The 26,645-nt window shown below is 52.6% G+C and overlaps 1 protein-coding gene across 1 annotated transcript in view; it reads right to left on the bottom strand.

Moving 5' to 3' along the window:
- Positions 1-26,339, bottom strand: part of FIBCD1 (fibrinogen C domain containing 1) — a 43,439-nt gene extending 17,100 nt beyond the window's left edge. Inside the window, exons 1-4 of the mRNA XM_084650270.1 lie at positions 26,153-26,339; positions 18,313-18,789; positions 9,036-9,195; positions 5,544-5,680 (exon numbers count right to left, since the gene is read on the bottom strand). Of these exons, the coding sequence (XP_084506396.1) occupies positions 5,544-5,680; positions 9,036-9,195; positions 18,313-18,789; positions 26,153-26,224 (846 nt within the window). The 5' untranslated portion in view covers positions 26,225-26,339. The remainder of the gene's footprint in view (positions 1-5,543; positions 5,681-9,035; positions 9,196-18,312; positions 18,790-26,152) is intronic.
- Between the last annotated feature and the right edge of the window lie 306 nt (positions 26,340-26,645).

The raw sequence follows: 26,645 nt of genomic DNA on the forward strand, positions 1-26,645 counted from the left end.
GACTTGCTGAAGGTCACCCAGCAGGTCAGTGGCAGAGCCAGGAATAAGAACCCGGGTCTCCTGAATCCCAGTTCAGTGCTGTACCCACTAGGCCACCCTACCAGCATTCACTCCCTTTTCACGCTGTAAATCTGACCCACTGTGCTACAGGTTGCGAGTTATTTGGCCTCCATGCCCTGTACATCTGACCAGACACATGGCAGAAGGCAGCAGGGGAGCCTCTTTCTCCAGTCAGACATCAGGTCAGCACCGGCACCGACTGGGCTGTAGCAGGTAAGGAGCCCAGGGGCCACTGGAAGGCAGTGATAACAGTGTGAAAGCCCCTGGCCTGGACTCATGGGCTGGGATTGGTTTCCCCCTCTAGTCTGGCCTGCTCCCTGCCCTGATGTCCTTGAGATGTGCTGACTAGTATGCCTGGGCTAGGGCCTTGGAGGAATCCAATTTCTTTGCTGGCCTGGTCTTTGTCTCTGAGCCTTGCATGTGACCCCGGGCTTAGCTCAACAGCTCTCCAGTGAAACTGGTTCAGCCACTGCCAGCACGTCCACCCACCCGTATGCAAATATCCCCACATGTCAAAAGGAATAGCTTAAAAAAATCAATCCCAGGCTGCATGACTCCAAGTGATGTGTATGACTTTACTGCAGCCTCCGTGACTCAACACCCCAAGGACCCAACACCTCCACACATTGCCCCCCTGCTTCCAGCTGAGCCTGACACCTCTTTCATCCCTGAGTCACTGATACTAGCAGTGTGCAAAGTTCAGTAACCTTCAATAGCCAAGTAGGGATAGCCCCAGATGGGGAAACTGAGGCACAGAGAGGGGCCATGCCTTACCCAAGGCCACCCAGCGTGTCAATGGCAGACCGAACCCCGGAGTCTTGGTTCCCAGTCCCTTGCTCTCACCACAAGACAAAACTTCTTCCCAAGGGGTAGTGAATGCTGGTCTCTTCTCTCCCCACTGGCACAGACCATGGTGGTGGTCAGTGCCAGGGCAGGTCCCGATCCTGCCAGCCATGAGGTTCTAATTGCAGGATTGGGGCCTTCCTGCTCCCACGAGCAGAGCTTGCTCCATCTCAGCCGTTTCCCCGAGAGCAGGGCTGTTCAGGGATTGCTGCCTGGGGCTGTGCCTCCGGTCACTGCTGGCCCCAGGGCAGGGCCATGTTGTCTCGCTGCTGGCCTGGCCCTTTGAGGTACTTGGCACAGGCACAGAAGCTCTGATGCAGCCTGACACTAAATCATTTTCTTCAGCTCCCTCAACGCTGAGTGTCTAGCTCAGCCCCGGTCCCGCTGACTGGGACGGCCTTGGAGACGGTGTTTGGCTAATCCTCTCATCCCACCTGGTAGGCGGCTGCTCCCCCAGGAGCCAGGGCTGACAGCCGGAGTCTGGGGGCCTCACGCACAGTTCTCCTTAGGGAATCCCCCTCAATCTCTTCACCCCCTTCCCAAGCCTTCTCCCTCCACAGTGGGGAGGCCGAGGAGTTTCCCTTTTCCCACACAGCGCCCCACCAGGCAGATGCACCAACATCTTGTGTTTAATGGAACAGTCCTGCCTCTGCCACGGACCCTGCCAAACCCTGGCACTGCCTGTCTCTGACTCCCAGCTGACAGGAACGCGGCACTTGGGCAGGGATCCTCAGCAGAGCTCAGCACACAGGGTGCAGGTTGGGTGCCGAACTCTTCTTGAAAATCTGGCTCCCCTGCTTCCCTTTCAGAAGCCCCCGGGATCCACCCCGACCATGTGGTTGGGGGTTATATTACCGGGCAGTGTGGTTCAGTTAATAGATGATGAGTGCAGTGGTCAGGACTCCTGGGTTCTCCTCCTGGCTGTGTGAGGTTGGGTAAGCCTCTTGGCCTGATCCCCATTGGTGCAGAGAACTTGCAGCTCCCCTTGACTTTAAGTGGGGTAGTGTGTTCTCAGCATCTCTGAAAGTCAGGCCTGCCTGCTCCGTGCCTCAGTTTCACCCTCTGTACCAATGGCATGATGGTAGTGGCCCTCCTCTGTGATCTGCACTCAGAGCCAAGGCTGATGGCCACTGTATGGCCTGGGCTCCCCAGAGGAGCCAGGCACTTGCCACGCACACTGCAAACCGCTTTGGTCTCCTCACAGCAGAGCAGCTAAGCTCCTTCCCCTCCCCCACTGCTGAAAGCTCCTTACAGGCATCAGATCCTGGGGGTTTATTTCCTCCAGCACCCAGCTGGGGGGGCATTTCACAGCCCGGTTCCAAGGGGCTGACTCACCAGCCGAGCGTGACCTAAAGGGCGCGGCCCAGACTCGGCCGGTTCTCCCACCAGCCAGGGCGCAGCCCCCACCAGTCCAACCCAAGGCGCTCCCAGCTGCAGCCTGTCTCGGAGACAGATCTCCTGGCCTCAGCATGCCTCTTCTGGGTTGCCTTAAGCTTTCCCTGAGTAATGCGTCATCTTGGGCAGGTGCCACTTCACACCTGGGGAAGCCCTGGCTGTCCTCGCAGGCTGGGTGAGGAGGCACTCGGGGAAGGCCAGGCCAGGATTTTCAGGCCCCTCCAGGGCAGTCTCAGCCTGGGGACTGTGCTGTGGTGTCTCCCCTACTGGCCTCCTTCCTCACCTCACAGCCAGGGGTGAGGGCAGCCTTGCCTCGCCTGACCCCCGGCTGAGTCTCACTGCCCTCCCCTCGTGTGCCCTTTCCAAGGTCCCTCCCTACTGACTCCTGTAGCTGGCCGGCTCCATGTCATTGGCAGCTGCACGCTGTTGGGATTAGGTGGCCTTCGTGTCACACTCCATAAAGACAATAAGTCAGCGGACAGGGTGAGGAGAGTCTTCGGCAGTTAGTGCAGGGCCAGCTGAGCCGTAGGGTGGCCAGGAGCCTGTGTCAGCCAGTAGCGCTGCCTCTAGGGGGCTTGCTTCCCCACACTGGCTCCGAGTGAAATCTTGCCCTGTTTGAGCCAGGCAGGCCACCCGTCCACCAGTGTCCCCCTATTGACAAACAGTGTGTGGGGGACGGGTGAACCAGGAATCCTTGGCCCTGTCTCTCAGCGTGTCTCCAGGGGAAATTTATTGGCATTATACTGGTTCATGTACATAATCTGACCAGTGGAGTGATGCCAGTAAATGTCACTGTGTAGACAAGCCCTTAGTATGTTCAGGTCATGGGTGGGTAGCGTCTGCTCTGGGCAGTGGGGTTGGCCCCCTCAAGGTGATGGGGAATGTATGGCCTGCTTTGGGCAGTGTCACAGGTCCCTCGGGGTGTCAGGGAAGGCAGGGCTAAGTATGGGGGGCTGTGGGACAAAGCTCCTCATCGTGGGGAAAGTGGCGCCATCTCTGGGCCCCTCAGCATGCCAGAGAAAGCTGGACCAGCTCCGGGCAGTGGTGACCCTATGAAGGGCGAGTTTTGAAGGCCAGGCGAGTGGATCTAGGAGTGAGGAGAACGGATGGGTCCTGGGGCCAGGCTTTCTCCGTGCTCCTTTTCCAGAGAAGAGAAAAAAAGCCCAGGAGTGAGTCTCCCACCAGTTCCCATTGGCTGGTCTCTGATCTCAAGTGGTGTCGGGATGGCGCTGAGGCAGATTGGATCTGATGGAGGGAGAGCGGCTGTTAATGTTCAGCCGTCACGGGCTCTTGCAACAGGCATTGTTGCAAATTTCTCCTGATGCTTTATGGAATCGAGGCCTTGGCTCCATCGATCCAAAGGAAAGAGCTACGTCCAATCAGGATTCCTCACTGACCCTTTTGCCTGAGGCTGCCAGCTCTTGACTGCACCTCCCTTTTTCTCCCCCAAGCCTGTCTGCATCCCTTCTCCCCTGGCCACTCTCTGTTCCACACCCAATCACTGCCTACCCCCTCTTCTCCTGCTCGTGCTCTCTCAGAAACCTCTGGAGCCCTAAAAGGGAGGGGGTTCTGGACTCCCCCCCTCCCCCCCGCAAGCTGGCTACGCAAACAGCAAGAGCGCTGAGAGGCGCTTGTTAAGCAAGAACATCCCTTCTGTCTCTCCTCACCTCGGCTTTCCCTCTTCCATCCCTCCTGATCAATCATTTCACCTCACCCTACACTTGCTTTGCCAGCCTCTCCTGCCTCCGGGGTCCCGCCCCGGGAGTGTGCGCCCTGCACCACCCAACCCTTCTCTGTCAGTTGGCACAGTCCTGGCCCTGCCATGCCGGGGGCTGTGGAGAAGGGACTGTTCGAGACTCTTCAGTGTGTCTCAGCTGATCCTACTTTGTGCCCCCCATCAGAGAGTGGCAAAGCACTTTTCAGACAGGCCGGCCCTGCGAGGCACGTGAACTGTCATGGCCACGTTACAGCTGGGTAAACGAGGCACAGAGATGGGAAGGTACTCGCCCACACTCAGCCAGCCCGGCAGAGCTGGGAATGGAACCCAGGAGTCGTGACTCCGTCGCCTGGGCTGGCCACTTAACGCCTAGTGTCCTCCTGCTGCTCTTTGTGTTTATGTGGCTACAGGGCAGAATATAACCCCCAATCTGTGCAATGGCAACAGTGTCCAGCTGCTCCCCCTCTTTCCTGCCCTCCTCCAAGTGCGGCATTGCAGCTGATTACTCACTCTGGATTACACCAGCCCCATCGGAGATCAGGACTCCACTTTGCTAGAGTATGTCTACACTGCAATTAAAAACCCGTAGCTAGCCCATGCCAGCTGGCTCAGACTCACGGGGCTCAGGCTAAGAGGCTATTTAATTGCAGTGTACATCAATCTAGGACCTTTTGAGGTGGGAGGGTCCCAGAGCTCGGGCTGCAGCCAGAGTCAGAACATCTACACTACACCACGAGCCTGAATCAGCTGACACAGGCCAGCCATGGGTGTCTAACTGCAGTGTAGACATACCCTAACAGCCAGCCCCTGCCCCGAAGAGCTTGCCTCCTACAAAGATGAGACAGATGCAGGCTGGCAGGAAGGAAATATGGCCCTCCTTTCACTGACAGGGAAGCTAAGGAACAGAGAGATGCAGCGACTTTCCCAAGTCCCAGAAGCAGTCTGGTGCAGAGCTGGGATTTGAACCCAGATCTCATGAGTTGGAACAGCAGGGGAGAGTTTGGTGTAGGATTGTCTTTGGGCCGACCGAGGGCAGGAGATACCAGGAGGGGTGCCTGGGTTGTTCTACTGAGATGTCCAGCCCCACTGGGTCCATGCAGTAGAGCTGGATATGGATGGGCTGCCCAACTGCACAGAGCCCTACGCTCCCACCTTGGGAACTGAGTAACTCCGAGTGACTTCTAAACCCAGGCAAGACAACAGGGCCTTTGGTGTACAGCTGAACCCAACTCCTGAACCTCACAGAGCCCCCGCCACCCGTCAGCACCATCAGTCTACCTTTGGCAGTGTGTTGGCACTCTGCCCCCATGCACCAGCAGCGGATGTCTAGCTGAAGCTCAGGGAACCGCCTTCTCTATTCTCCACTGGGCACAGCCCTTGGGATCTGTTCTGTGCTGTTGCTCCCACCCCACCGTGCAAGGTCATAGGCCATTGCTTGGCAGGGTGTCTCAGAGGCTGGCAGAGTTATGCGTTAACGAGTGCCATTTCCTATGGCAGAGCAACTCAGCAATGCAGGCAACCAACTTACCGTCCACCCGCCTCCCTCCGTCGTCATGTCACAGTAGACCTGGAAGCCTGAGGGATAATGAGTGGGGAAGATGGAGTAAATGCCGTCCTCTTGTTGTCCGCTCAAGTAGATGTCAAAGCAGTCCCGGGGCCGCGAGCCTGGAGCGTGGCATGGGAGGGAAGGGAGAGCAATGTAAGGCTAATTAATTTTTAAATTAGAGCCTCGCGGTTGGTTTCTGGCTCTCACCCCCACTGCCTGATCTAATTGGCTGCTCACGGCCCACTCAGCCCCCTCTCATCTCATTCTCTTTCCTCCTAGGCTCGGGGCAAGCAGCGTCCTAGCTGAGGTCTCGGTGGCTTCTAGGGACCATCTGTGGCAGTAATAAGGCACCGAGAGGGAGCCTGCTGGCCTCCCTGCTGGAAAGCTATGGCTAACCCACCATATGCACTCTCCCCTCTCCCAGCACCATGTCACCGAGGCCTCCCTGCCAGGCAGATGAGTGCAGTGGAAGGGGCTGCTTGCTCCCATAGCTAGTGTGGGTGTATGTATTGCATTGGAGAGGGGGCGCCTGCAGGAAGTGCAGTGTAGCTAGATGGGGGGGCAGGGGGCATACACACAGTGTATATGTATAGCACACACAGTATCAGTGTGTTTGTTGGCACGGATGCAATTTAAATATAAAATTAAAGTTGAAATTTAAATTGAAACATTTTGAGAAACCCAAATTGAATTTTTTTGGGGGGAGGGGGAATTTTCCGTCGAGGATTTCTAAGTTTTCAGTCTGATTCAGAACAAAGCCAAAGTTCAAATGCTCGAAATCCTTCCCGAAACAGAACGGCCATCCTTTGCATGGCCCTGTATACTATAGGCCAGCCACTCGGCGAAAAGAACACTAGTAAGATTGCAAAGTCAAGTGCTCTAGCGTTAGGAAACACCAGAATTAAAGCTGCCTGGGTGTCCTTAATTTGACCCCCTTGTGTATACACAGTATGATAGGGTCTTTAATTACATAAGCATGTATTTTTTCCATAGGACCTCTCTGCCTCATTACGTGCACAGGACGGATGGCACACACTTAATGAGAAGCTATTCAATCTTTCTTTTTGTTGTTCAGCATGTGGTCCAGGCCTTGTTTATTGCATACTATTCACCCTGCTGTGAAAACAGAATAAACTTCCTCTTGAGATTTTCTGGAGTGCTCATCACCATAGAATCCATGTGCTTCACAAACATTCGCTGACTTTCACACCACCCCTGTGAGGCAAGCGGGTAGTATTATCCCCATTTTATAGATGGGGAGCTGAGGCACAGAGTATGCACCGATTTTGGGTGCCCAATGTCAGACGTTGCACAGGCAACCTTAACTGTGTGATTTCCTAAAGTCTGAATGCTTGATTTTGCAACCTTAATAATGGTCTTTTAGTTTAGTTGTGTTGGGTGCAATTTCCTAGTTTTTTGTTTTTTTAAAGCAAACCTAGAAGACAAATTCCATTGTGTGGCATCATATTGACACTCACAGGGTTCATCGGCAGGGTTAGAACCGTTAGATTTGCTGCCTAGACCTGCCACTTGAGCTAACTGAGTAATCAACAGGAGTAGTAGGCTGTCACCTTTGTGTGGACCAGCTCTAAAGCAGCAATTGCAGGGAAATTGCATTGTGGAGCATGCTCAGCGTGGACAGACTCTTTGGAGAATTTAGCTGCTAAAATCTAAGAAGTCTCGACAGAGCATGTGCAAACTTATTTTTCAAAAGGTTATAACCTGGCCAAATTTTGGCAGCTTTTCATGGGGCCAGCAAAAGGCACATGCCTGACACAAAGGTCCAACCCCTGCCAAATTTTATGTATCTGCTGCAAAGCAGGAGGATGCCAGAGCTTTTCAAAGAAAAAGTCAACAAGATATTTTTTTAACACGGGCAACACAGTGTACATTTTCCTTAGACTCATTCTCAAAAACATCGGCACTGTTTAGGTTGAAATTTTCCAAAACAATTCAGCCTGAGGCCGACACCTGGCGTGGAAAATTTTGGCCCAAAGGGTTAAAGTTTGCCAAAGTTCTAAGCAACTGAAAATCAGACCTTATCAGGGAAGTGTCAAACAACCTTAATAATAGGCCATGCCTACAATACAGGTGCATGTGTGATGCGATGTGCAGCCCCACTGGGGCTTCTCACAGCCATGATACGTGTCACATTATGTAAAGTGTCACATCATGTAAAGTGGCCTGGACCTTTACAGAAGGGCTCCAGGGGTAGCTAGGACCCAGAAATATTTTTCCACTGCAGGCAGTAGAGAGGAGACACCTGGGTCCTTCTGGTGCTTGATTTGCTAAAGGTGATTACACTTCCCTATTAGCAAAGGGACCTGCGCCCAGCAGCAAGAGGGTGTGAGTTGGGGGGAGCTGCCTTCCATTGCCCCAGGGGCTTGCGTAATTTCTGGACAACTATGTGACTGTGTTTGTGGAGCTGGCCCAGAGGCCTTGGGGGATTTGAAGTTAGGTCTTTGGTTTTATCATCTCTGAGGAGGAGCGCTTCAGAGGATCTCCGGATGATCTTGGGGCCAGGGTGACCATATTTCTTCAAAGGGAAAACAGGACACTGCGTGGGCCTAGCCTGAGGCACTCTGCCCCCCTCCCCAACGGGGATGGCCCAAGCCACTCACCCAAGCCCTGGCCCCTCCTCCCCGGGCGGGGCTGGTGTTACTGCTTGCCTGTGCTCTCCCTGCCCCCTGTACGAGGCTGGGGCTGGCATCGCTGCTCTCTTGAGCCCTGCCTCCCCTGGTCATTTGTCCCATTTGCTCTTGCCAACTGATGAAGTTGGCAAGAGCAAACGGAACAAATGCCCACTTTTGTCAAAAAAGTTGGGATGGCTGGGACAGGGCTTAAAAAAGGGGCTGTCCCGGCCAAAACGGGGTGTATGGTCACCCTGTCTTGGGCTGGGGAGTGGAACTGGGCATGCGTGCATGCGAACGTGTGAATCAGATTGTGTGTGGACATCCCCCCCCATTCTCTGCAGGATCTGGCCAGCTAATGCAGACACAGCAAAGAAACTCCCCTGTGCTCTGCTGGGTTGAGCGCCCCATGTGGGAGCTGTAGGTGGGATATTCTCTGCTTGGGTGACTGAGGACAGGAGAGATCCAGGCCCATCCAGCTCATGAGCCCGTGGTTGTAGGCACCAGTGCTGCAGTGTCCAGCAATGACAGGCCACCTGGGCCATGGCTCTGTGGTTGGAACATTGCTCATGGGCTCGCTCCATGCACCGTGTCCCCGAATGCCTCCACTGCCCAGCAGAACAGGGTCACGAACCCAGAGTAGCTCTCTGGGAAATGCTGGGCTTTGCTGGACCACTACAAAGTGGGGTGAGTCTCTCTGCACTGCCCTGACCACGCTGTCGGTTCCCAGCTGGCATGGTCTGGGCCTTGCTGTGAGGAAGCCGCTAGTAATGTCACTTCTGTTCCTCTCTGCCTAGGGTTATTGGCCTGAAGTGCAGGAAAGGAGAGGAGGAGGCTGTCTCACCATTGGAACAACCCCGGGGCCGGGCTCCCCGGACTGGAGATCTCTGCAAGTCGGCTTTGAGCCGAGGCCTGGCCATGCCTCGATCCTTCTGCAACGTGTCCAGAACGTCGCTGACAGAGCTCACCAGCCGGGCCATGTTGGTCTGGCTCTCCGAGAGCAGCTGGGAGGGGAGAAGACAAACGATCTGTTGAGTCACCAGTTCCTGGATTTACCCCTTTCCGAGACTGCAGGCAGCAGCGTTGAATGCATCCCTCAAAGGCAGGTGCTGAGCCTGGCCAGGTCCAGTGGATGAATCCCCTCACATAGTGCACTTACGCTTCTACATACAGCACCCTCTGTCTCAATGTGCTACCCCCCCCCCAGCCCCCAAGCAATCACTTCACCTACTGTACCCCTGAGATTCTGCCGCCAATAGGGGCATCCCTCCTAGGAACAGGGACACAGACCACATCTGGGAGCCATTCTTCCTACTGCCAACAGGGAGAGCCCTCACCCCAAATGCCAGGCTAAGAGGAGTGGGGCTGCAAACGCTGAGTGCCAGTAGAATGACATCTACCAAACCTTCCGTTTCCATCCTCTGGACCTTGGCGTCTCGGCCCAGATTATATTTCCTGTACATAGTGGCAGTGGTCTGGTGGTTAGTCAGGACTTCTTCATTCTACATTCAACTCAGACTCGCTGTGTGAGCTAGGGATACATCATGTAGCTCTCTGTGCCTCAGTTTCCCCATCTGTAAAATAGGGATAATGAACACTCCGCTGCGTTGGGAAGCTTCATTGATCAGTGTTTGGACAGTGCTTTGAACATGTAAAGGACTTGTCTGTGCTGTGACTCCTGGACGAAAAGCACTGCAGAAAGGTCAGTGATGCGTTCATATTACATTTCAGTGCAAAATCTGTTTGGTGAATTCAGCTGACGCAGAATCCAGACTTTGCCTTAAAATGCATCGAGCACAGAATTGGGCCCAGGCTGAGGGCCGCAATGCAAACCCCAACAAACTTTGGGAAAGCTCCCATTGAAGCTCCTGGCAAAACTTCTGTTGAGAGCAGGATCAGGGCATTAATGTCACTTAAAAATAATACCGAGGCTATCAAATGGAGTTATTCTGTCTTCACTCAGTGGGGCCTGGCCTCTGCCGAATGACGAGGGCAAATCCCAGACAAGCCCACAGCACATCTGAAAGATTAATGCTGACCTGCTGTAGCTCCTGACCCCGTGTCTGCCATTTGGGGGATAAAAGGCATCTTTAGAAAAAAAAAAAAAAAGAGAGGATTCCCGGTCAGTTTAAAAATATCTGTGCCCTACTGCAGCCAGATTGCAAAATGTTTGGCCTTCCCTGAAATGACCCAAGCAGCACAAGACATTCAGACACTGGCTCAGAAGGGGGGGGCAGAGAGGGGCGGGAGGAAGCCGCTCCGCTGTGGGACAGATATTGGAGGAAATGCATACGCACAGCGAGACACAATTCAGAACGGGGGCTCCATCATGTCCATTCCAGCATCTGGCCACCAACTGGAAGAAACTGGACTTCCCAATAGGATGTGCCCATGGTGTCGGCCATTTTGTTTTTAGGATGTTTGGGTCATGTCTTTGCATGTGCAGTTACCTACTGTCCCACAGGGAATTAATGTCGGATTTCTTTCCCCCTCTCCCCACGCATTAGGGCGGAACTGTGGCAATTCGCTTGAGGCTGATAATCAAAGTGGAAACCTGCAACGGGAAGCACAACTCAGACACATGCCAATCATAATGGCAGCCAGTGGCAGGACAAGCTGCTGCCCGGGGACGTGAGCGGAAATGAAAGGTAGCGGAAAGTTTTTAAACCCTGAAATGTTCTCTTTGGGGCTGGGCTTTGAGGAGGAAGTTGGGTCACTTCTTGTTTTATCCACACTGGGTCGCCAATCTCCAATGCAAGCTTTAAATGTCCTGAAAGTCAGAGTGCTCTGGCTTACAGAATGTGGGGTGAGTTGGGGGAGGGAGGAGCTCAGTGCACAAGTGTCCACAAAACACCCCCCCCAGTATCAGCAACGAAGCCTGAACTCCTCTCCTCCTCACAGCCAAAGGTGTGGCTCAAGCTGGAGTGCGGGCTCTCAAATCCCCCAGCCCAGGCTTCAGAGCCTGAGCTGCACTATCTGCTGTTTTTAGAGCATTAGCGTGAGCACCCCTAACCGCTGCAGTGCAGAGGTGCCCTCCAAGTCTGTGGGTGGGTGTTTTGGTTTGGTTGGTGTTTCCCAGACTAACAGGACTGAGGTGGGAAGGCGATGACAGACACAGAGGCAGCAATGGTAGTGACCCAAGTAGTGGAAGACACAATGAAGATGACTGGATGTAGAAGCTGTGGCATGTACATGATACTGGAGAGGGTACCTGGAAAGAATTTCATCTGCATGAAGTGCCGCCTGATAGAGCTGACGGAAGAGAAGATCCGAGGATTAGAGATGCAGGTGGAGACTGGTTGAGTTTAGAAGGGGGTTCGAGCGGATGATGGAGCGAAGCCATGAGGAGGCTGAAGGGAAAAGCTCAGACTTGCAGATGGAAGCAGGACCGAAGAACCCTGAGGGGATACTGCTGGGTGAGGAAAGTGGACAGTGGAAGTATGTGACTAAGAGAACCAGGCAGAGGAAAAGACGGGGCAGTGAAGGAGAAATAGAGCTCAGGAACAGGTTTGCAGAGTTGGAAAATGAAGAATGGGCACAGCAAGTGGTCACTGAAGGTGAGAGGGAAAGGAAAAAGAGAAGAGTAGATAGTCTTATTGGAAGAGGGCAAGAGTCAATGGAGATAACAACACCAAATATGAGCCCCAGGAGGATACAGGATGGGTTGCAGAGGATTGCAAGGGACAATAGGAATCAAGAGGACATGAGGCCAGATGGAACAGGGCATTGATTGGAGAATCACACCATCACCAGGAAAAGGCAGGTCTAAGTGATTGGGGACTCATTACTGAGAAGAATAGACAGGCCTGTAATCAGACCTGATCCAGTGAACAAAAGGGTGTGCTGCCTGCCGGGTGCTAAGATACAGGATGCGGACCTGAGGCTGAAGAGGATCCTAATGGGAGCGGGAAAGAATCCATTGATTATCCTTCATGTGGGAAAAAATGATACGGCTAGATTCTCGCTGGAACGTATCAAGGGAGACCATGCCAGGCTGGGGAAGATGCTAAAGGAAATCGAGGCTCAGGTGATCTTCAGTGGGATTCTTCCTGTTCCTAGAGAAGGGCAACAAGATTATGATGCTCAACAGATGGCTCAGGCAGTGGTACTATAAGGAGGGCTTTGGGATGTATAGCCACTGGGAAGCGTTCATGGACAGAGGACAGTTCTCTCGGGATGGCCTTCACCTGAGTAAGGAGGGAAATAGACTCCTAGGATGGAGGATGGCAGAACTGATCAAGAGAGCTTTAAACTAGGAATTCAGGGGAGATGGTTGGGAGATGTCCAGGTAATCTCCACGCCAGTTATTCTCTTTGAGGCGGAAGAAAACGAAGTAAGAAAGCATACAGCTGTGGGTAGGAGACGGACATAAGGAGGAAAGGCAGTGTACATACCAGTCTAATAGGTAATATTGGTGGTAGAATGCCTGTGCCCAATAGGGTAAAGAATGTGAGCGAAGCTAAACGGCAAAAATGAAGATGTTTGTACACCAATGCGAGGAGCCTGGGTAACAAAATGGAGGAACTAGATCTACCGGTGCAGGAAGTGAAACCAGATATTCTAGGGAGAACGGAAACAGGGTGGAATAGTCGTCATGACTGGACTACAGGTATTGAAGAGTTTGTGCTGTTTAGGAAAGACCGAAATAAAGGTCAAGGTGGTGGAGTAGCATTGTCTATCAAGGATGAGGTAGACTGTAAAGAAATAAGAAGCGATGGAATGGATAAGACAGAGACCGTCTGGGCAAAAATCACATTGGGGAAGAAAGCTACTAGATCCTCCCCTGGGATAGCGCTTGGGATGGGCTAGAGACTGCCGGGGTCCGATCTGGATGTGGATAGAGACCTCTTTGATGATTTAAAAGAAGTAAATACTAATGGGAATTGTGCGAACATGGGAGACTTTAACTTCCCAGATATAGACTGGAGGACGAGTGCTAGTAGTAGTAATAATAGGGCTCCGATTTTCCTGGATCCGATAGCTGATGGATTCCTTCACCAAGTCTGAAGGAACCGATAAGAGAGGACGCCTTTTTAGATCTGGTTTTGCTGAGCAGTGAGGACCTCATAGAAGAAATGATTGTAGGGGACAACCTTGCTTCGAGTGATCATGAGCTAATTCAGTTCAAACTAAATGGAAGCATAAACAAAAATAGATCCATGACTAGGGTTTTTGATTTCAAAAAGGCTAACTTTAAAAAATTAAGGAAATTAGTTAGGGAAGTGGATTGGACTGAAAAACTTGTGGATCTAAAGGCAGAGGATGCCTGGAATTACTCCAAGTCAAAGCTGCAGAAGCTATTGGAAGCCTACATCCCAAGAAAGGGGAAAAAATTCATGGGCAGGGGTTGTAAACCAAGCTGGATGAGCAAGCATCTCAGAGAGGTGATTAAGAAAAAGCAGAAAGCCTACAAGGAGTGGAAGATGGGCGGGATTAGCAAGGAAAGCTACCTTACTGAGGTCAGAACATGTAGGGATAAAGTGAGAGAGGCCAAAAGCCATGTAGAGTTGGACCTTGCAAAGGGAATTAAAAGCAATAGTAAATGGTTCTATAGCCATATAAATACTAAGAAAACAAAGAAAGAAGAAGTGGGACCGCTTAACACTGAGGATGGAGTGGAGGTTAAGGATAATCTAGGCATGGCCCAATATCTAAACAAATACTTTGCCTCAGTCTTTAACGAGGCTAATGGGGAGCTTAGGGATAACTGCAGGATGACAAATGGGAATGAGGATATGGAGGTAGATATTACCACATCCAAGGTAGAAGCCAAACTCGAACAGTTTAATGGGACTAAATCTGGGGTCCCAGATAATCTTCATCCAAGAATTTTAAAGGAACTGGCATATGAAATTGCAAGCCCGTTAGCAAGAATTTTTAATCAATCTGTAAACTCAGGGGTTGTACCATATGACTGGAGAATTGCTAACATAGTTCCTATTTTTAAGAAAGGGAAAAAAAGCAATCTGGGTAACTACAGGCCCGTTAGTTTGACATCTGTAGTATGCAAGGTCTTGGAAAAAAATTTGAAGAAGAAAGTAGTTAAGGACATTGAGGTTAATAGTAATTGGGACAAAATACAACATAGCTTGATAAAAGGTAGATAGTGTCAAACCAACCTGATCTCCTTCTTTGAGAAGGTAACGGATTTTTTAGACAAAGAGAATGCAGTGGATCTAATTTATCTCGATTTCAGTAAGGCATCTGATATGGTGCCACCTGGAGAATTAGCTAAATTGGAAAAGATGGGGGTCAAAATGAAAACTGAAAGGTGGATAAGGAACTGGTTAAAGGGGAGACTACAGCGGGTGACACTAGAAGGTGAACTGTCAGACTGGAGGGAGGTTACCAATGGAGTTCCTCAGGGATTAGTTTTGGGACCAATCTTATTTCATTTTTTATTACTGACCTTGGCACAAAAAGTGGAAATGTGCTAATAAAGTTTGCGGATGACACAAAGCTGGGAGGTATTGCCAATACAGAGGGGGACCGGGATATCATACAGGAGGATCTGGATGACCTTGTAAACTGGAGTAATGGTAATAGGATGAAATTTAATAGTGAAAAGTGCAAGGTCATGCATTTAGGGATTAATACAAATAGTTTTAGTTATAAGCTGGGGACGCATCACTTGGAAGTAACTGAGGAGGAGAAGGACCTCGGAGTATTGGTTGATCACAGGATAACTATGAGCCGCCAATGTGATTGTGAAAAAAGCTAATGTGGTCTTGGGATGTATCAAGCGAGGTATTTCCAGTAGAGATAGGGAGGTGTTAGTACCGTTATACAAGGCACTGGTGAGACCTCACCTGGAATACTGTGTGCAGGTCTGATCTCCCATGTTTAAGAAGGATGAAGTCAAACTGGAACCGGTACAGAGAAGGGCTGCTAGGATGATCCGAGGAATGGAAAACCTGTCTTATGACAGGAGACTCAAGGAGCTTGGCTTGTTTAGCCTAACCAAAAGAAGGCTGAGAGGAGATGTGATTGCTATCTATAAATATATCAGAGGGATAAATACCATGGAGGGAGAAGAATTATTTAAGCTCAGTACCAATGTGGACACAAGAACAAATGGATATAAACTGGCCATCAGGAAGTTTAGACTTGAAATAAGATGAAGGTTTCTAACCCTCAGAGGAGTGAAGTTCTGGAACAGCCTTCCAAGGGAAACAGTGGGGGCAAAAGACCTATCTGGCTTCAAGACAAAGCTTGATGAGTTTATGGAGGAGATGGTATGATGGGATAGCCTAATTTTGGCAATTAATTGATCCTTGACTACTAGTGGTAGATATGCCCAATGGCCTGTGATGGATGGGGTGGGATCTGAGTTACTACAGAGAATTCTTTCGTGGGTGTCTGTCTGGTGAATCTTGCCCACATGCTCAGGGTTTGGCTGATCACCATATTTGGGGTCGAGAAGGAATTTTCCTCCAGGGCAAATTGGAAGACGCCCTGGGGGGTTTTCGCCTTCGTTTGCAGCGTGGGGCACGGGTCACTTGCTGGAGGATTCTCTGCACCTTGAAGTCTTTAAACCACGATTTGAGGACTTCAATAGCTCAGACATAATTTATGGCTTTGTTACAGGTGTTGGTGGGTGAGATTTCGTGGCCTGCATTGTACAGGAGGTCAGACTAGACAATCATAATGGTCCCTTCTGACCTTAAAGTCTATGATTCTATCCACAGAAGAGGTGCATGAGGGGGTAGCCACAGCAAAAGCCTCCCCTCATCCCTGCAATCCATGTCAGAATGGAGAACCAAACCATTGGAAGGCAACGATGTGGACCTTTTCCAGAACAAAGAGGCCAGCCCCGGAGCGGGCGCTGTCACTTGGAGTATTACATAAAACAAGAGAGAGGATCGTGCTGCTCTGCTCGTCATAGGCATGGCCTCCATTCAGGGGTGGGCATCAACAGTGTAAAACAGGCGCTCCCTGACTGCAGAGCGACGAGAAGCTTAAAAGGCTCAGCAAATGGGATCTGCAAAGAAGAGATTTGGGGAAGCGAAGAGCAGACGTCTTTGCAAGGAGCAGTTACACCCCCGAGCAACTTGCAGCTATCGATCTTGTAGCCCTTCACAAGGTGTAGGGTTCTTTTTCGGATGGGGAAACTGAGGTACAGAATGCTGAATTTGCCCAAGTTCACTGTGGCCCAGGGAATCCCACCAATGCCAACTGTCAGAGGGCACCCTGTACCATAACTCACATCAGGCCTGACACACTCATTGCCACAACACACTTGTCATAATCTGTGTCTCAAAAGCCTCATGTGAGGTATCGTGTCCAAATTGGTAACACACTGGTCATTAGTATTATTGTGTGATGTATATATGAGTGGTGTATAAAGAATTACAGATGTGTGATGGAAATGTTCTGAAAAGGGAGTTTTGCAAGCCCAGCCTGTCCTAGACAACGGAATGTTGTTATGCCTCCAGTGTAAACTGAGCCAGGTAACACCTCAGAAGACAGTGAGTAGTATATCTACATATAAGGTAAACAAAGCCATCAAGCTACATGAGCTAGGGGAAAGGAAGCTTAATGATCATGCCAGGGGATGGAGCCTACACTCTCAGGAAGCCTTCCTAACTCTTGAAACAGAGACAATAGACTTTGTGAAATATAAGCAAAGGCATATGGCCATTTTGGCATCCATCACCCAGGGGACACAGAGGGAGCAGAGCCCTTTGAGCTCAAGAGAGGTGGATCCTCTTGGCCTGAAAACCAGGAGTAGCTGGAACTGACTCTGGGTGAGACCCCTGCTTAGACAAAGATTGTAACTCACTGAAGTGATATTTTCGTCACTAGACTAACAAGTGATATTTTGTTTTACTTGTAACCACACCTGTGTCTTTTTTCCTTACCTGTTATCACTTATATCTCTGTTCTTTAACAGACTTATTCTTGTTTTATTAGACAACTATCTCAGTGTTGTGTGTTAAACCAGTGGTTTTCAACCTTTTTTCATTTGCAGACCCCTAAAACATTTTAAATGGAGGTGGGGACCGCTTAGGAAATCTTAAAACCCCCAGGGATCTCCAGACCACAGGTCGAAAACCACTGTGTTAAATTGAAGGGTGAAATCCTCAGGTAACTACCAGGCTGGAGTGGGCTCTGTCACTTTGGAGGCAGCGAACTTCATAACTTCTGTGAGTGTCCAGCGAGAGGGACTGGACACTGCAGGGAAGATAGTTCGTGAGAGCCTCAGGCCTGGAGGGGCTGTTGATGTCGCCCTGCAAGGAGTAACCAGGCTGGTGGAAGCCAGGGTGAGGCCACTGTGTTGTGAGCAGGCTGCTGGTGTCAGGGCTCTGAGTCAAAGCTGCACAGCACAGAGGCCCCCCAGGTTACTGGGCAGGAAGTGACACAATCCCTTACTGGCCTGGGTGAACCTCCAGAGTGTCACAGTCACCCAGAAGGTCAATGGCAGAGGTGAGATTAGAACCCAGCTCTCTGGAGTCCCACGCCACCGGGATGAAAAGCAGCAACTGGCTGCGTAACTCTGCAAAGGGGGAGGTGACCGAGAGGAGAGGGGCAGGGTGTTTCAGGGAGTCAGAAGAGGAAGTGAAGAGCTGCAGTTGGAGAAATGTTATGGCCAGCTCGTCATGTAGCAAGCTGCCACAGGAAGATGTGGAGCCCCCGTCCGCTAGGAGGAAGGCTGTAGGGATAGTGAAATTAGTCCCTTGGGACTGGCCCCCCCCAATACAATTAGTTTTTGAATCATCCAGTTATGCTGCTTTATCTCTCCCTCCCTGGCCCCGCAATGCCGCCCTGCCCTGCCAGCAACATGCTGCATTAGCCTTACAACAATGGGGGGGATGGCTGCCTCCTCTGCGCTAGTCTGTAATGGGTGAGCGCGGTAGCAGGGGCCAGCCTCGCATTTCCCACCTGCAATGCATGATCCTTGGCAGGAGGATGGCCAACCCTGAGGTTGTAGGAGATTGGAGCCCTGTGTGCAGCCCAGGGAGGAGTTCTGACTTCACCACACCTTCTCCAGCCCAGAGTCTCCAGCTAATGTTATTTAGATTGGACCATCCTGAAAATAGCCATCACGCTCCCTCTCCAGTGCCGGTCTCTGGCTCCGTGCTGCGGTCAGCCAGCCTGCCGGCATGGCAGGTGCAGCTTACCTGTATCAGCTGCCCCTGCTCGTTCTGTAGGGCTTTGAGTTCCTGCCCCATCGCGTGGTGCCCCTTCTTCAAGCTGTCACAGTCGGCTCTCAGCTGAGTGGCGTGGGTCAGGAGCTTGGCCACCTCCTCCGCCACAGTGACCAGCAGGGCCCGCTCCTGTCCCTTGGATGACTTCATCTCAGTGTCGTGGTCCGTCACAGCACGCAGCACGGAGGACTGGAAGCTCTCCAGGCGGGTGAAGCTGCTGGCTTGGTCTGGACAGTTGGGGTCAATGAAGATGTTGATGCGGGAGCTGTCCACCTTCTCGATGGTGACCAGGGCATTGGCCTCCTCGGGGTTGGTGCTGATGATGGGCGGGGACTCTGTGACGGGGTTGTGATAGTGGTTCATGAAGAGGATGGCGCCAGTGACGGTAACGGCCAGGAGGACGGCCACAGACAGGAGGACCGTGCACAGGATGTAGCCACAGCTCATTCTCTGGGGGGACAGAGAGGATTCGTGGAACTCTCTGGCCCAGGTGGCAGATTTAGAACGGTTTAAACTTCACGTACAGCAGATAATCACCCACGATCACAGACACCCCTCTCTTCCATTACCCCATCCCACTGTGTCCCCATTCAGATATCTTCCTCACCCTCTTGGGTCTAATGAGATCCCAGACCAAACCCTTCCCTGCAATCTCCCGGGGAGATGAATGGGATTGTTCACCTTTCCTTCTGGGCCAAATGCTCCTGCCCCTCTTTCCCCTACCAGAAGCAAATCCTGAACTACTGGACCTTGCACCGAGGAGCTAAGATGGCCGGAGAGCTTAGAAATTTGCCCATGTGCCTTCTGCCCCCTGGCAGCTTGTGCAGCCCACAGGTGAAGGACTGCTCCTCCCAACCAGCATCTCTCTCCTCTTGAGCTGTCTCTTCCCCTGTGTCAGTTCTCCCTGCGATACCTGTTGGATTCACCCGCAGGACTCTTGGTCCGTGCAAACTGCTCCTGGAGGGACGCAGGGAGGTTTTATCTATCACCAGGCACAAAGATCTGATCCCCATTAGTGCCAGCTCCCTTCTGCCCTGCCGTCAGCTGGCTGACACGTCGCGACTGCATTACCTCCCCATTTTCCCGCTGGCTGCCTCCCCCTTTCATTACACCTGCAGGACTGAGGCTATGATTTTCCTCTGACCCCAGTGGCAGCTGTCACAAGGAATTGAGGGCTGGGAAAGTGTTGCATATTCAAAGAGACAAAGATGACTTTCTCCAGGAACGAGACCAAAATTGCTGCATCTGCAAAGATTTCCCAGGCACTGTCCCCTCCTGCATGTCTATCTGGAGTGACACCTGCTTTCAACCCCCCTTTATTCATGGTCCTACAGCCATTTGCATTAAGGTGACTCAAGCTGCGGATTGGATGAATACATGGAAGACAAAGCGGAGGCCCTCCCTGTACCTCCAGCCAAAAATAACTCCTTCCCTATCAGAGACATGCAACAGAATTCAGGATGGATTTATCCACCCAAAGGAGAGCAAAGCAGCAGACATGAAATGCACCAGCACTTGGCTGCGTGGGAAGCCAGGCTGCAGGGACCACCTTAAAGAGGCAGCCACGCGCTAGTCACAGACTCCAGCTTTCTGTGTATTAAAAAGAAATATGCCAAAGACAATAAGGCAGGCTTTCAGTGAGAAGACAGGTTCCCACGTTTGCTCTGTGTTTCTAACACATTAATCCAGACCTGCACATCAGGCAGTGGTCTGTTGCTTCAAGGAGGACGGTTTCAGGTTAGCTCGGTAAATCAAGGCATAGCTTGGTTTATGTGAGATTTGGGTACATTAGGAGATGGATTTGGGGTCATTTTCCATTACTTAGCATTAGAGGAGGATTGGCTCAGACCCTTGAGGATCTGACCATTATGTCTAGGAGTTAGCTCTTTGGAAATGGGGTACCACAGAGAAATGGAGGTCCAAGATGGAAAATATGGAGTCCCAGATTACAAACTCTCAAATGGTGTTTGAATCTGGGGGTTTAGTTCAACCCATCCTGAAATCACTACCCAAGTCCTCCAAAGATCTCAACAAGATCCACCAACAGAAAGGGAGGAAGTGAAGGCCTGTTATTTCCAATGTAAAAACCAAAGAGGAAAAATTGGAGGCCATCTTTACGCATCATAAAAGACGGTGTCTGACTTTGCTATGCGGTTCACCTTTAGCTATCCAATTAAACGCAAAGCAGCATGTTAGCTTCTTCCCCTTGGTAGAAGGTTGTTTAACCTCTCAGTGCCCCTGGCCACATGCAAGACAGGCACACTGGAATGGACTCAGTTATCCCCATTCAGTCTGGACTAACAACCGCCTCTTGCAGACGGGCAAGGCAGATGCCTTATGAACTAGTGCCTGTCACAAGGCCTGTTTTAAAGCAGCAGAGGGCTGCATGAGCTGTGCTGGTGTGAAACAGGAGACGCGCTGGCTAGCCTCCTTTCTAGCTCTCTCTCCTAGAAGGACTGGAGTGTCGCTTTGACTGACAGATCACATTCTGGGAAGGAAAGAGGCTGTGAGAAGAAAGCCTCTCTTGCCACTCTGGGACTGAGCGCTGCAGAAAGAAGAATCTGTTTCATCGAAGGGGAAAAGAAACGAGGTTTTGATACAAGTGCCTTGTCTCATCCTTCCCGGGAACACAAAAGCAAAAGGACGAAACAAGTGTTCACTCAAGGCAAACCTCTGGTAGGTTTTGATCTGAAGGGCTAGTAGATAGCATGCATGTCGTCCATAGAGCTGCCTGAGAGGTGACCTGCCTGGGACATATTTAGAACATTGGGACTATAAAGGGGTCTTACTGGCATCTTGGAGAATGGAAGACGAGGAAGAGAACACAATTCCATACCTCCTTCTATCCCCCAGCAAATCCTAATTGCTTTCACATCATCCTCCCTAGCCCTAATTCACTCCATGCTCATACCAAACTATCAGCCAAGTTGGCAATGGGGGAGAGACTGGACCATATACCTGGGGGTTCCTACAGCTGCCACTCCCATGCACTGCACAAGCACAGAAACGAGTAAGAAAGTCAAATAAATTTCAAACTCCAACCATCGCCATTTGCCCAGTGGAGCAATTGAACAACTGGTGAAATGCAGCGACAGCAAGTGGAGAGGCTGGCTTCTGAGTTAATGACCAGGGCTCCAAGGCTGCAGCAGGGGGCTGACCTAGCACCCAACCCTTTTCACTGCACAGCGGCTGGAGCTGCAGATGGGCTGTCTTATGGTCGGAGCTGGGTCACCAAAGCAGTCGTGTGTGAGATCCTCTGCATTCTCTCAAGCTCTGCCTCGTGAGCCACTGCTGGTGAATACACAATGATAGAGACACAAGAGCGGGACTGTCCCCTTCCGCAGAGCAGGCGTCCCCCTGGGAAGTAAAGGAGACAGCCCAGGAGCTCAGCTGGCAGAGGCAGCCAGGAGACCCCGGGTCTGATGTGTGAAAGCCAGCATGTGAGGGCAGAGGGGGTTTCCCTGCTTTCGGGGTATCTTCCCCCGCCCCGCCCGATCCTGCGGTGTCTGACTCTTATCCTTGCGTCAAAGATGATTCTGAAGAGGAAACTATCTGAAAGGGCCAGATGGCGCCAAAGGGCCTAGATTAGCCAAAGAGCGTGGCTCCCAGGGACTGATCCCAGGACCCCTCCACAGGTCCTCTCTGCAACGGGCTGTACTCCAGCAATCCAGGAAAGGCGAGTGCCGTGTCTGTATGTACTGCCTGTTTCCGCCCCGGTCCCATTGCCCATGAGCCCTGCAACAGTTCTGCTCGTGCTGAGTGAGAGAGAATTAGGGGCTCACAGAGACGCAGGACATCAGTCCGATCCCAGCTTGCTGAGAGACATGCCCAGCAGCAGGATGGAAGATGCACTTGGGACCTTTGTCTCTGGAGCGCACAGAGTCCTCCAGCCCTGCGAAACAGCACCGCCCCCTGCACCCCTCCGCCGGTGAGCCCTGGGAGCTGGCTGGCATGTGCCAGAAGAGGGTAGCAGCGCTACACGGAATGCATACTGTCTCACACACGCAAGCAGCTGTTCCATAGCTGCCTGTCAGGAGAAGGAAGAAGCCTGTCTCGAGGGGCACCCAGAGCAGAGGCACCCACTGGCTGTACTTGGTGGCTGCAGCTGGTCTTCTCTGACCTCACCAGCAGGTGTATCTGCCACCTCTGGGAGGGACAATGCAGAGCAGCTGGTAGAAGAGCTGGAATCAGGCAGAGGGTGAGGAAGATGCTCAGATCCTTATAAGTCAGATCGTCCAATGCGGGGGCCAGCTGGCTCTGGGGGGATCATCCTTCTTGACTGTTAATTTATCAGTCACCAGAGTGATGGGACACTACCCAACTAAGGTTTCAGAGTAACAGCCGTGTTAGTCTGAATTCGCAAAAAGAAAAGGAGGACTTGTGGCACCTTAGAGACTAACCAATTTATTTGGTTTACCCAACTAAGGCGGTCCTCGCCACATGCACACACCAATCACAGCAGCACAAAAACCCTACCCCATATACAGCCACACGCACTGAGCTCTGCCCTGGGCAGCCCCTCCTCACCTCCCCTGCACTCACTGATTTCCCTTCTCATCACAGCCTCCCTTCTCTCATCAGCACTCCTGTGCCTTGTCCCAGGCAGGCCCCTACTCCTGGGTTGCCCTCCCTGCTCCTGTACATGCCGTAGCCTCATACTCCTGCTTCAGGTGCCCCCTTTGTGCCACGACAGAGCAGTGCTCAGGGTCAGAGCGATCGTCCAGTCTCCACCTACAGGGCCTGGCTATAACGAGCCCCTCTCCCCCCCAGCCACCTCATTCTGGGCATCTGGATGTCCTCTCTTCCCATGTCCTAACCAGATCACCTAGACCACAAGCAAATCAGCGCAGAGACCGTGCCTTTGTTCTCTTTGTGGCAGATTAATTCTGCAGCTTATACCCCCTGCATTCTGCGGTTGCAGGAATTAGTTCTGCCCCCAGCATAGTTAACTGGCACCCCTGAATAGCTAGGCTACGGGTTTGTCCTGCCCAGGCCCACCCCTGAACCCAGGGCTGCCACAGAGCTGACTTTTTGCACCATGGCAGCAGGGTCCCCTGCAACTATCAGTCCTTCTCCCACTCCTGCGTTTCTTTTAGGGGTCAGTCTAGCAGGTGATGATGAATAGGGCCCTTTGGGTGTATTCGGTGTTCACCCTTCTGGTGCTATAAGCCAATGGTATTGTGTTCAGCCAAACACAGTGGCCTAGGATCTGGGCAAGGTGTACCGCCTGTGCTCAGCCCAGAGTCACATCCCAGGGCTCAGACGGTCTGGGCCAATAAGCGTAACCCCATCAGCCCCCCTCCAAAGAACTCCGCTGCCCCCGATCACTTCAGGGGCTAGTTCGGTTTTGGTTTTTGAGACCATCTGTGGATTTGCCCCCAGCTGACCTCAAAAATCTTTTCTACTCCGCTCCCCAGCTCTGGCTGGTTTCTTCTGCCCTTCTCCTCAGCAGCCCTTTCCTTCTGCAAACCACCTCTCTGTATGACCTGGTTGTCTACACAGGTTTCAAATGCATGTCCTGTTTGACGCTGGATCCACAACAGAGGTTTGCAGTGGTGCAGCTACATCTATTATCCCCCTTCTCTCCCCCGCTCCCGTGCTGCTAACACCTCCCCCCCCCTCCGCCATCTCCTCTCAGATTTCATCTTGAACTAGATCTTCATGTCAACACCCTTTGGGGACTGGCCTAGCAGTGATTAATTTAGCCACTGGATCTCTCTACACTGCTCTCCTCCGTAATATTGTATAAGCCCGAGCCTGCCTGGTAGTGCTTATACACCGTAAAGCTCTTTCGGGAGTTGGGGAGATGCTGCAGATGGTAGGAGACCTGCTCTATAAAACAGTCTGCCTGGGTTTAAATGAATAAGATCCAGGCTGTGGCTTCCAAAGGAATCTATGGCAGCTAAAACCCAACTCCCCTAGAATCTCAGTGTGAGCTGGACACACGGCTCCCCCAGGCTTCTTTGAAAAGCCCAGCTTTAATTCATACTCCACTGATTGTTCTGATACACAATGAACGCCCAGTGTGTTGGGGTCACAGCCTGGGTGGGGAACTGGGCCAGCTCTCTGTTACCCAGATGGGCTGAGCATTCAACCTGACCTAGGGGAAACTTCATTTATTGCCATCAGGGGAAGCCCTAGCCCCGACCCTAATGCTCCTGCCTACCTTGCAAGGAGTGTGCTGGGACGTGGGGCACAATTGGAGGGGAGCTGTGGACAGAATTTCTCTCCCTCATGGACCCAGGGCTGGCAGGCTGCTCCCTGTGGCTCTCACCCTTGCTAGGGGGTGAAAGGAAAGTTGGCACAGTGAACTCCTGAGGGGGGATGAGGAGCCCTGAGGGCTCAGGTCCGGCACAGCTGCTGAAGTGGGGGTGGCATCTGGGGTAACGGGGGGCGTAAATGCTGCCTGGACATTTAAATGTAGAAGGTGAAGAAGAACAAAGCAGCTGTCTCTAGGGAACCCGTGCCCCCCCATCCTCAAACAGCCCACGGTCACATCCATTTCTACCACTCCAGCCTGATCACACATGGCTGGGTGGCCAACGGCAGACAGGACCAAGGGGAAGCAATCGTGCCAGGGATGGCGGAGGACGCGGATCCCTTGGTACATTTGGGAAGGTCAGGTCCCAAGGGCCAGAGCTTCCCACATGGTCCTGAGTTCCATGGTTCCTTATTGTGATTCCTCGCCACGTAGTGTGCTGGGAGCTGGAAATGCTGTAGGGACATGTCTCCTCTTACCCCCCCCCCCACCTATCTCAGCCTCCCCAGCTCTTCCTCTGTGCTTCTTTCACTTCCCTATGCAGCATTGGTTGGAGGTTTGTTTCTTGCTGTGTTCTAACTCTTTGCAGGTCCACGCAGCGCGTGATGCCAACTCCCCTCAGGGGTACAAGGACAGGCAGCTGCACACCTGCATGCACACCGTCTTGCACACATGTTCGTGCTCATCCACCCTTGGATACGTGGCAGAACATGCAGGGAGACTCACAGCCCGTGCATGGAGACGCACACATTCAGGCCGTGTTCCTGACTTGCACATGGGTTCTTCACATGTACACACACCAGGGCTTGGACATGCACATTGCTCCGGGGAGGTGCAAGCAGGCTCCGGCACCCGATCCCCTGTCTGTGCGGTGCAATAAGTGCTGTGTGAACCCCCTTCACCCCAGTCGGCTCTCCCGCTGGCCCTCCTCGCCCTCAGCTCTTCTAACCAGCCAGGCAGGCTCCACGGACTACTACAGCTGGGGACGGTGGTGGGAGAGTCTGTACATTAACAGGGTCAGATCTGACCCCAGCACAGGCTCGACATGCAAAAATCCTCTCTAAAAAGTGAGCGAAGTGTTTGAAATGCGCAGCAGTTAGTTAAGGGGAGGAGGCTGGGGCAGCCCGGGCGCCGTTACCTGCTGCCCGTGTAACTCTCAATTGCTTTCCTAGAGCATGATGTGACATTCACTGTAAATAAATAGCCTAAATAATTCAGGGCGAATTTGCCACCAGCCAGGGACCCCGGTTCCTGCCCGTTCCTCAAGGGCTCCAAGGAGCGAACATGCAGCCTACCATCCAACACTCCGCCTGGCCAGCCCTGCCAGGGGCTGCTTTCTCCAGCAGGCAGCCCCCAGCCCCTGGCGCGCACACAAACCCCTTCGGGGCTGGGTAACCGCGGGGTGTTTCGCAGTGCAGGTAAAGAGGGGGCCCCCATAGGGAGTTATGAAGTTTTGGGGGCGCTGTCTATCCCCTGCGCCGGAGAGAGATGCGGGGGGACCCAGCCTCCCCTCGGTTCTCGCTCCTGTCTCACCCGTCCTCTCCCGCTCCTTACCTGGGATTTCTCCTGCTGCCCGTCCTCGAGTGGAGACGCTCTGCCCATGTCTTTCCATCGATCGTTGACCATCTTCTGGGCCAGGGACGGGGGACGGGAGCGAGTCCGGTTCAAAGGGGGGGGGGAATCTGCGCCCCGGCCCGGGAACCGAGAGATCCCGGGAGGCGGCCGGGCCGCCCCGCGGAGCCCCTGAGCTCGCTCCGCGCGGCGTCGGGCAAAGTTTGCGGCGCGTTCGGGGCTGAATCCGCACCGCCGCAGCGCAGCGCCCCTCTCCCCGCCGGCCCAGCCAGCTGCTCCCCTCGGCCCCGGGCTGGCGGCGCCCCGCCCTCCTGCGGCTCCCCTGCCGGAGCCTGGGGGGCTGGCCCCGAACTTCGCCTCCCAACCACTGATCTGCCCGGCACAGCCCCGCCGCCCAGACTAGAGACCCGAGCAGCCTAGGGGTGGGGGCCTGGATCGACCCTCCGCCCCTCTCCTCCTCCCTGCCCTAAATCTG

The sequence above is a fragment of the Lepidochelys olivacea genome (genome assembly GCF_965140295.1).
Source record: "Lepidochelys olivacea isolate rLepOli2 genome assembly, chromosome: 16".
NCBI lineage: Eukaryota > Metazoa > Chordata > Testudines > Cheloniidae > Lepidochelys > Lepidochelys olivacea.